The sequence below is a fragment of the Solanum dulcamara genome, chromosome 2 (genome assembly GCF_947179165.1).
Source record: "Solanum dulcamara chromosome 2, daSolDulc1.2, whole genome shotgun sequence".
NCBI classification, from domain to species: domain Eukaryota; kingdom Viridiplantae; phylum Streptophyta; class Magnoliopsida; order Solanales; family Solanaceae; genus Solanum; species Solanum dulcamara.
In genome coordinates, this window is record NC_077238.1 from 12840468 (window position 1) to 12852132 (window position 11665).

The 11665-nt window shown below is 33.4% G+C and overlaps 1 protein-coding gene across 1 annotated transcript; it reads left to right on the forward strand.

Moving 5' to 3' along the window:
- The first annotated feature begins 923 nt into the window (after nucleotides 1-923).
- LOC129875592 (probable inactive poly [ADP-ribose] polymerase SRO2) lies at nucleotides 924-2996 on the forward strand. Its single transcript, XM_055950888.1, has 6 exons — nucleotides 924-1074; nucleotides 1239-1595; nucleotides 1677-1918; nucleotides 2363-2496; nucleotides 2605-2706; nucleotides 2849-2996. The coding sequence occupies exons 1-6, from the start codon at nucleotides 959-961 to the stop codon at nucleotides 2867-2869; spliced, it is 972 nt and encodes a 323-aa protein (XP_055806863.1). The 5' UTR covers nucleotides 924-958; the 3' UTR covers nucleotides 2870-2996.
- The last annotated feature ends 8669 nt before the right edge of the window (nucleotides 2997-11665 follow it).

The following is an 11665-nucleotide window of genomic DNA, read 5'->3' on the forward strand; positions in this document are numbered from 1 at the left end:
AATGACGAATACGTCAGATACAATTCATACGGAGAGCTTAATTATTACAGAGGAATATTAGCTAGGATTACTAAAAATATTTTCACGTAGATAATATCAATGATCATAGTATTTTAGGACTCGAATGTAACTTTTCTATTGATTAATGTATTACCTTTATATTGATCCCAAGGAATACAATAGCTATATACAATTGTGTTTTTGTGCTTCCAGTTTTTCATATAATTTTCTCTGAAGCTTAAGATACTGAAACAACTTCGGATTCATTGCAATCATTCATCATCGGAAATTAAATGCCTCACACGATGTTTCTAATAACATTGTTATTTTTATCTCATTTTCTGCTTGCAATATCAAATACAACTAACTGTTAATAATCAAATATAACTAATTAAACTGAGACACATGTTCTTAACCTCATATATAAATATTGAACTATATCATGTTTTTCATAAACAAATTCATCACTAAAATAGTATTTAATAATATAGTTATCTATTATTAGTTACTTGCTAACACTTAACTATTGAATTAACAGTTTCGTATCATGTGAACACACAAAACGAACAATGTCGAGAAAATATAATTTAAAAAGAACAAATGGACGACTGAATAATGAATGCCTAGCAAAATTTAAAAACATGAAATAGCTTTTTCTCTTCCTTAATCCAGGCCCATTCCTCCCTTCCACATATATAAATAATAATAAATAAAATCCTCTACTTTTTTATTTAATTCTTTTTTTTTTTTTTACAACAAAAGTTGACAAAAAACCCTCCAAATCTGCGGTCAGATATTTCTCCTTTTCCCCTCTTCTTTGTCACCCTTTTGTCACCTTTCTTTTTTTTGGCTTTCTTTTCAGTCTTGTAATACATGGAACCATAACACTTTCTTAGAGCCTAAGTTTCTCCAACTATTTATCTTAATTCACTCTTCTAATTTCTTACTTACTTTTAAAATGGATCAACTTGGAGATGATGAACAAATTTCCATGACAATAGAAAACCAAGAAATGTTACTCTCTTTCGATTCCGAAGCCGAGTCTCCTACTCCAACATTAGACAATTCCTTCGGGTTAGAGACGAATTCAAAATTTAGTTTCATTAATTCAACTTCTAGATTATCATACGATACTCGATCATTACATGAAATTATAAGTTCCAAATTTAACAATAATTTTTGAAATTTTAGTAATTTTTCACGTATAAAAAAATGTTTTCATTCGATTGTATATGCAGGTCGTTCAGAAGAAATGGGGTAATCAAAGTTGAAGAAGGTAACGAAGAGCATGATTTGATCAAGGCAGGTTTTGTTAGTGGATTGCGACAATTGGGAAAGGAAATTGAAGTTGTGGCTATACACAAAAATTTATGTTCAACTATAATAGGGCAAGCGAAATTGCAAAGTTTTCGCATTTACTGTGAAGCAATGCGGAAGAAATGCGGTGGAGATGCTAATATTAAATATGCTTGGTTTGGTTCTTCCAAAGATGAAATTTATAAAATTATTTCATATGGATTTTCTACAATTACTGAACCAAAATCTGGAGAATGTTTTGGTATTGGAGTTCATCTCCATCCTGCAAATATCCATGGGTAAGCAATGAAACATAAACGTATAGTATTCTCCTTAATTTGGTCCATTTTTTTTAATTGATTTTTTTTTTTGGGTTGAAGGGTATTATCGGCAGTGGAAGATGAGGATGGATTAAGGCATATCTTACTTTGCCGAGTAATCTTAGGGAATACGGAAGTGATTGAGGCTTCATCTAAACAATTTCAGCCAACTTCTCCACACTTTGATTCTGGGGTTGACAATTATTTGGCTCCTAAAACATACATTATTTGGCCTTCCTATATGAATTCTCATATTTTACCAAATTTTCTACTCACTTTCAGGTCTCCTACTTTATTATCAGGTAAGAAACCCAACATTTATAATTTTGTTTTAAATAAATAATATTTTCTCTATTTCATATTAACTGAATTTGTGAGGCAATGCACAAAAAAATATTCAAAGACATAATTTGAACCATATTTTCTACTATTGTCTTTTGTAAAATCATAAATATAACAACTTTTCAAACAGTGTGATTTATCTCCTAGAAAATATAAAACTTCAATAAATGAAAGGGCAAATATGAAAAAAGTTTCAAACATTCATCTTGAACTTTGAACAATTCAATTATTTTGAACAATGAAAAATCTCTCAAAAATTTAATTAATATAAAATAGAAAAAGTATATAACTAATTTCAATATTATTAATATCTACATAATACTTTAACTAGCTACCGAACGCTCCTCATTTAATTAGTACAAGATTGAAGAATGTTATGTTATTATTTTTGTTTATTTTCTTAGGTGCTTCTTCAAAAATCAAGAAGGTTCCGTTGAAGCCTTCTCGTATAAAGTTTCATGATTTATTGCGTGTGCTTTCCAAATTTTTACATCCTTCAAGAGTGGTTTTGATCTCAAAATACTATGAAGATTTTCAGGTAACTTTTTTTTAAAAAAAAATAATAATTATCTTTTGTGTGAGTAAGAAAGAGAAATTTAATTTATTATTATTCTCTCTGATTGCGTGTTCTCTTTTAAATGTATAGAAAAATAAGATCACAAAATTAGTATTTATTCGAAAGCTGAGGCAAATAGCTGGAGATACGTCATTAAGAGCTGTCATGAAATTGTATCCAAATACTATTAAGGTACAGCTTTTAAACAACTTGGTGCATTAATGACCTTTAAACAACCATTTAAATAATTTTGTCTTATATTTGGCAAGATATTATGGAGGTTTTTATTTTTATTTTATGCTTTCCTAATTTTCATCTTCTATATACTTTTTAGTTGCGAATTGGAGGAACGTGATCAGGTTGCAAACAATATCATGATGGCGGAGTTTGTCAAGAGTGAAAAGAAATTTTCCTTTCTGTTTATCAATTACGACAAGTTTCTTATTTGTAAATTAAAAGAAATTTGCGCAATTCATAAATACTTTTAATTATATATTGAATTGTGATCTGACTTATTTGAGTACATTAGATCATCTTGCTTTAAATATATTTGATATCTAGTTTCTTTAACTCAACAATAAAATCCGTATGAAATAAACGAAAACAAATCACATAATCATGGAATAACGTTTTTTGTTCCTTATAATTCTTTTATTATACTGTCCGCTATTTAATATTATACCGTTGATAAGTTGAATAAATGAAGTCTCTCAGAAAATTGTTCGGTACGTCGTACGCACATATGCCCATAATTATTAGAAAAATTTTGGGTATTCTAACCGGCCATGTGAACTTTTGGGTTGGTATGTCGTGTAGGGGTCATCCCATGGCATAATTTTTTATTTTTTTTGCAAGGTTTAAAAGTTAGAGAATAAAAAAATGTAGATTTGGTGGTTGACATATTTCAACAATTAAAAGATCACTCTTTTTTTGGTCAAATCAAATCTAACTAAGAAATCTATCAAAATCTTAAATATTTATTTTCTCATGAAGTCACTTATGACATCATAGGGAATTTTTTTTTTTAAATAAAACACTCTTTTCACGTCAAGATAGAGAGAAAAAAATATTACAAGAAAATAATTTGTGAAGAAAAATAGAGTGTAAGCGATATTTTTAGTAAGATAGAAAATCAAAAGAGTGTTATTCCTTTTGAGTATGTAGTAGTCACTTTGACTATTGTACTCGTGACTACACAGTGTAAAATTCCTTGTTATAGTGATATCAGTTGCTTCTCTTAATCCATGATTTTTTCCTTATTTAAAATGTTTTCTAGTAAAATTCTTGGTGTCATTCTTTTTCATTGTATTTTTATTATTTTGATTATATATATTTTTGTGTTTGTCGACATTTTTTCCAAGAAACTGGTATCAGAGAGTTGGTTCGCAGTATCTACATTTCCTTTGGGAAAACGATGGAAGCCAATACAAGTAGATTTGTTACTTTGAATGACGTTAATTATGTCATTTGAAAGAGAAAGATGAAAGATCTGCTCTATGTTAAGAATTTTTATCAACAAATCTTTACCACTATAAAGCCTGAAAATAAAACAGATGAAGAATGGATATCTGTTGCACACATAGATTTGTGAATGTATTAGGCAATGCATTGGGAACAACAAAATGTCCTTAATATAACAGATGTTAAGTTTAAAATATCATGATGGTTCTTCAATGATAGATCACCTGAATAATTTTTAGGGGATCATGAATAGTTATTTATTATGGGCATTAAATTTGACAAAAAAATTCAAGGCTTGCTTCTACTTGGTTCCCTACCACAGACTCTTGGAAAACATTTAGAAATTCATTGTCAAATTCTACTCCGGATGATGTGATCTCTATGAATTTTGTCAAGAATAGCATCTTGAACGAAGAAATGAGAAGAAATCTTAAAGTTCATCTTCGTTGGATATCCTGGTTACTAGTCCTAGAGGGAGAAACAATACTCGTGGTTCTCTAAATAGAGAACGTAACAAAAACAAATTTAGAGGAAGACTAAACGATATTGAGTGCTATCATTGTGACTTGAAAGAGTACACAAAGAAGTTTGCCGAAAGTTGAAGGAGAAAAACAAAGACAAAGAAAAAAATAAAGAAGATGACAATGAAAATTAACTAGCCACCATCACCACCGAATATCTTATTACTATCCTTGATACGAATTTGATAAATATTACTTGTAGTGAGTAATGTTGCATTGTGGACACTGGTGCCGCATATCACGTGACATTAAGGAATTTTTTTTTCTATTCCTATACTCTTGGTGACTTTGAAACCTTGAATATGAAAAATGAAATTGTACCTAGGGTAGTTGGTATTGGTACAATTTATTTGAAAACTAGTATTGACACTAAGCTAGTTTTGAATATTATGAAACATGCACCTGTCTTCGTCTGCACTTGATTTCTATTGGTGATTTACATGATAAAGGATATGTTAGTACCAATGGTGGTGGAAAATAAAAATTGATTAAGGGTTCCATGATTGTGACTCATGGTAACAATTATCATTGTCACTATCCGAATCCGAGCGTGATGGAAGTCTTAGTCAACAACAATACCCCCAAAGACTGGTTGTCACACGTACAAGCCTTTAATATAACAAAAATGAACATAAGTACAAGTCTCAATGTCTTTGTCACTCGAATAGAACAAATCATAATAAAAAAGGACAAAGGAGGCGCCGACAACGAACAACTGCCTCTCAAGTCTCCTTAAGGCTTCAGATGAATGAATGAAAACTAAAAAATGGAGTCACTGTCCGGACCCGAAACCTAAAAAAGTATAGATATTAAGGAGTGAGTATCAAACAACACAATACTTAGATAGCCAACTAACAAAATGAAGTAAATCTAATAGACACTAGAACTCCTTCCAACCCAACAGAACCTCCTTAACTACAACTTGCATAGAAATCAACTCAATTTAGACTACACAGTTCATATAGCACATAGATCAACAATAGCTCATCATCATTACCGAATAAGTAATATCAGTATCAAATATATCAATCATAGAGACACAATGGGCATATACACAACTTTACAATGACAGATAAGATGCAATGCAATGCAATGTGATGTCACATAAGTGATGCATGTCTATCTTTGATACACATCCGTTGTATAACATACTGAAACCCATAGGGGCCACACAAGGACCACGTATCCGCCGAAACCATTTTTCATCGGCATCATCATCAATCGCTGGAATAATTTTCCATCGGCATCGCTAAAACCATTTTCCATCGGCATAAGTATTAACCATCAAAATCATTTCCCATTGACATATTGCCGAAATTATTTTCCATCGGCATAGTCATCAATCGGGTCTCATCACAGTGTTCCAAAGGCAATGTAAATAAGCATATTCACACAAATAATGAGAGAATGATAGTGTCCATAGTCACAATGCAATTCATATCAATGAAATTTATGTCACAATATCAATAGTATATCAACATCAACAAGTACATCACTCACATCATTATAAGTTATCAAGTCTCCATTTTATTACCCCTTTTATCACAATTAGGATTAATCGGTGAGCAAGTATGTCCAAGTCAATTTCCATAATCAATAATGAGCAAATGACAATTGCATCAAGTTCATAATCAATAAAGGCTACCATAGCGTTTCATCAAGTTCATATCAAGTTCAAGTCAAGAGGTTCACGTTTTGAATCACAATCATAGCACACATAGTCTTTTATCACCCTGATATTTTATTAAGCACAATTCACATGATTAACATCTCAAACCTTGTTCCCATTACTTTCCAACACACATACGAAAGCAAGTTCAAGTAATCTACAAGATTTATGAGATTTTAGAAATTCACTTGCTTTAATCGTTACTCAGTCAATTTCTAACTTGAGTATTTCCTTTCCGAATAGAGTATGAAACACCACAATCTATTCACATAGTTATTCATAATCAAATTATGAAACTTACGACACCAAAATCATGAAATTAGGGTAAAAGGGTCAAAATAGCTCAAAAATATGATTTTGAAAATAGAGTTAAATTTGGGAAATTTTGAATGAAAATGATCTTTGAAGTATTTGTAACTCATTGATGAAAACCATTTCAAAAACAGAGTTGAAACCAACTAAAAATCACCATTCTATCAAAACCTTTGCTCTTGAATAAAACCCCTATTTCTTTAATACCAAAATCTCAATTTTGATGTTAAAATCTGTAAATAATTAATGGGTAATGAAAGTTTTAGGTTAGGATCACTTATCGAATCAATTAGCCAAGAAAATCCACTTCAAAAATTGCCTATCGAAGCTTTTGGGTCTCAGAAATGGAAGAAATGACATAAAACCTGGCTAAACCCCTTAGTGTCACTTTTTCAACTGTCGTTGCGACAACTGGGTTGCTTTTGTGACGCCCGCAAAAAAATATCCCATTCGCTTTAGAGAAGGGTCTCCGCTAAAGTGAAAGTCTTATAAGTGACATCCCCTTCGCAAAAGCAAAGGCACCAGGTACAACAAACCATTCCTTGGACATAAGCCATAAAGTTCTAGAATTGACCCTCAAGATTCATTTGAAATCTTGTAAAGACAAATCATATATGCTACCATACTGAATTCGACGTTTCAGACTTAATGGATTCATTAGAATTCAAATTTGAAGTCTACGTGACCCGAACTTCAATAAGTCATAACCAAACCAACTCTATGCCTCAAAAAGACCAAAATACCCTCAAAGCTTCCAAAATATGCATAGGAAATCTCTCTAGGCCTAAAATCATCCCTTGAATCCAATGGAGTCATCAGAAATTCAGTACGAATATCCAAACTCCAAATGTTGACCAAAGTCAACTCTAAACTCAAAAACTAAATAATTTCCAACTTAGGACCTCAAATCCTCGATGTTACTCCGAATCTGATTTCGTCAACTCTCCTAGACCAAACTCCACATTACAGAGTTGATGGAATCGACATAGTTCTATTCCTATACTTGGAACCCTAAGTGGCACCGAATATCAATATTTAACAACTTAAATCTTCAAAACTCAAATCTTTCCAAAAACCTTAACTTTTCAAAGAATTCATAAAACCAACTTCAAATACTGATCAAATATGACTCGAGACAACTATCAGGAGTGGTAAAATGATCATTTTGCAAAAATGACCAAAAATGACCTTCATAGTCATTAGATCATCTATCACTAAAAATCATGATCGTCCTCAAACATAAAGTAAAGGAAAGTACCTAGAACCTCAAAAAGTTAGAAATATCGGGCATGCATATCATCTTTTGAATCCTAAGTCACCTCTCTAACTGAACGGTGCCTCCACTACACCTTCACTGAAGCAGCCTTATTGGTATTAAGCTTACGAACCTGTTTATCCAGAGGCTATGGGCTCCTACTTAAATGTCAAATCTGGACCTAACTCCACCGAATCAAGGGAGATCACATGAGACTCGTCCAAAACATACCTTCGGATCATAAAAATATGGAACATAGGATGTACCTCTGCTAAGCTATGTGGCAAGGCCAATATATAAGCCATCTTTCCCACTCACCCCAAAATATCAAATCGGCCAATGAACCGAGGGCTAAGCTTGCCCTTCTTCGCGAACCACATTATACCCTTTATGGGCGACACTTGAAATCAAACATGATCACCCTCCATGAACTCCAATGGTTGAACTCTCTAGTCTGCATAGCTCTTTTGCCTACTCTAGGCTGTCAAGAGCCTATCCTGAATCATATGAACCTACTCCATGACATCTCTAAGCAAGTCAGGGTCTAAAGAGTCCATCTTAGCTGAATCATATAACCCAATAGGAGATCGACTACACCGAACATACAAAGACTTGAATGGGGTCATATAAATGTTAGAGTGATAACTATTGGTGTAGGCAACCTCCATTAAGGCAAATGCTGATCCTACCTTGCACCAAAATCAATAACACAGGCTTAAAGCATATCCTCCAACACCTGAATCATTCGCTTGGGCTATCCATTAGTCTGTGGGTGAAAAACTATACTCATATCAAATTTAGTACCCAAACCATGTTGTAATGCCCTCCAGAAGAACGAAGTACATAATGAACCCTGGTAAAAAATAATAGATATATGCTTTTCATGAAGCCGAAAAATTTGACTGATGTATAACTAGCTAGCTTCTCTACCGTATACTTTACCCGAACTGGAATGAAATGGGCACACTTGGTTTGTCTTTCAATAACTACTCAAATGGAATCATCACCACTCACGATGGTAGGTGAACAACTTACTCTATTGACATAATATTCAAGGGGAACCCATAAAAAAGTCCATGGCGATCTGCTTATACTTCTAAGTAAGAATGAATATCCTTTGAGTCACACCCCTAGGCCGCTGGGGCTTACACTTGACCTGTTGATAGGTCAAACACTTGAACACAAACTTTGCGATATCCCTTTTTATCCCACACCACCAGTAGTGTTAGATAAGATCATGATACATCTTTGATGACTCGGGTGAATAGAATAACGAGAATAATAAGTCTTCTCAAGAATTAACCTGATCAAGTCACCCATATTGGGCCCACAAATCTTTTCCTCGATCCTCAAAACACCATCTGAATTAAGTCTAGCCTCCTTAGTTTCACCCCTTAACACCTTGTCTCAAATGAGACATAACTTCTAATCATCAAACTGTATCTCCCGAATCTTCTCTACTTATGAAGAGTGAGCCTCAATGAAAGTAATAAAATCTTTACTCTCTTCTCAGAAACCTGCAACCGAATGAAATTGTTTACTAAACCTCTAAACATCCTTATCCAAGGGCCTCTTGTCAACAATAATCGTAGGGAGACTCCCCATACTAGGAGCTTTACTACTCAAAGCATCGGCTATCATATTGGCCTTCAATGGATGATACAAGATAGTGATGTCATAGTCTAGTAACTCAAGCTATCTGTGCCGTCTCAAGTTTAGATTCCTCTGACTGAGAATGTACTAAAGACTCCGATGATTAATGAATGCCTTATAATGCACACCATATAGGTAATGACGCCATAACTTGAACACAAACACCACCACTACTAACTCTAAATTTTGAGTAGGGTATTTCTTCTCATAAGCCTTCAATTATCTAGAAGCATAGGCTACCACCTTCTCTTTTTGCATTAACACTCCACCTAGGCCAACTTCGGATGTATCTTAATATACCGTGAAGTCCTCGGGTTAGTCAAAATAGGATCCAAAGTCAATAAAGTCTTGATCTTTTGAAAGATCTCCTCACACTCATCGGACCAATGAAAATCTACTACCTTTTGAGTCAGTCTAGTCAAAGGAGCCGAAATTGTAGAGAATCCCTATACGAAGCATCTGTAATAACTATCTAATCCCACAAAACTCTAAATTTCGATAAGGGAAGTAGGCCTAGTCTAGCGTCTAACTTCCTTAATCTTGGCCGAATTCACTCTAATATCCTCTTTGGAAACCACATAACCTAAAAATACTATAAAATTAAGCCAAAACTCACACTTGGAGAACTTTTCATATAATTTTTGCTCTCTAAACCTTTAAAGAACCAACCTCAAATGAAAAGCATGATCCTTATATGTCTTGGAATACACCAAGATATCATCAATGAAAATAATCACATAAGATTCTAGATATGAACGAGACACTTTGTTCATCAACTCCATGAACACTATTGGGGTGTTATTCAATCCGAAAGACATAAGCAAGAACTCATAATCCTCAATTGATGGTAACCAAAATTTCAAATAGATCTTAGAGAACAAAGCCACTCTTTGAAGCTGATCAAACAAATTATTAGTACGGGAAATAAGATACTTGTTCTTGATAATCACATTGTCCAACTATTTATAATCGATGCATATCCTCATTAACCCATCCTTCTTCTTCATAAATAGAACTGGTGCACCCCAAAGTGACACACTAGGATGAATAAACCCCTTACTCAACAAGTCTTGCAATTGATCTTTTGTCACTCTCTGAGAGGGTACCCATGGACTGACCGACACTCGGAGACCATTGCTGGCCCTAAGTGAACTACCTGGTTCGATCACTCATTTAATCATATTATTAGAAGACTTAAAATAACTCAAAGGAGATGGTTAGGTGGGTTAAACATTCAATACTCAATAAAGGAATCATTTAAATAAACAATCTTAAGTGTCTACTCAGTCTCAAAAGTAATGGTCTTTCAAAACAACCGGACTCAAGAAATCTCAACTCCAATCTACACAATTTATATCTAAGGAGCCTCTATCAACTGTCAAGAAGGTGCTGAGACAAGCCCATAACTACCTCAAAGAAACTACTAAAAATAATGCATGAAATAAATATGATTCCTCCATAAGCTAGGAGGTCTCATCGCTATCAGGAAAGAAATAGATCCTCAACAAAGCACCTGTTGATGATCTCAAATACCTGTATCTGCATCATAAAATGATGTAGGTGGAATGGCATCAGTACGTGGAATGTACGAGTATGTAAAATAGATGAAGGAAACACGATTCAACAAACTCAACATCAAGTGACTTAACTCAAAAGACTTAACTCAAGGGGATCAAATCAACTCAAATGATATGTAAGTTTATAGTAAACAATGCTTTAAAAGTAGACTCAATGATGTGCAACTCAACCAAATCAAACCATTTATTTTAGGAAAGTTTCTCTAACCGACAACTATCATTTATGACTAGTGATGATACATACTTTGCACTACCATTGCCCCATCCATCTAATACCTTACCAAGATAAGGCAAGATCAACATCATTAGATCCACAAGCTATCAACGTCCAATACCTTGCTAGGGTAAGGGACGATCAACCTCATTAAATCTATAATCAAACAAAGTCCATTATTTTTGGACTAAAGAGGCATAACCTCTATCCTATGCTGGTTACGTAGTTTATAGAGTTTGAGTTGTTGTCTACTCTTATCCAAACCAGTGTTCAATACTACTCCAATAAGACTTAATATGCTCATATACTTAATCAACGCAATTCATTCAAATTATCTCATCTAGTCTCATTGGACTCTTATCAATCTCTCAATCTCATCTCAATCATTAACTCTATTATTTAAAAACATACTTTCAAACTCTTTTACAATTAATACTCATGCTCAAATCAAATATCATTGTGAATAAATATACATTACTCAATAGAAAA

Coding starts and splice junctions, on each gene's coding strand:
- LOC129875592 (XM_055950888.1), top strand. CDS start 959: ATGGATCAACTTGGAGATGATGAACAAATTTCCATGACAATAGAAAAC. Junction 1,919..2,362: donor GTCTCCTACTTTATTATCAG/GTAAGAAACCCA, acceptor TTATTTTCTTAG/GTGCTTCTTCAAAAATCAAG. Junction 2,497..2,604: donor AATACTATGAAGATTTTCAG/GTAACTTTTTTT, acceptor TTAAATGTATAG/AAAAATAAGATCACAAAATT.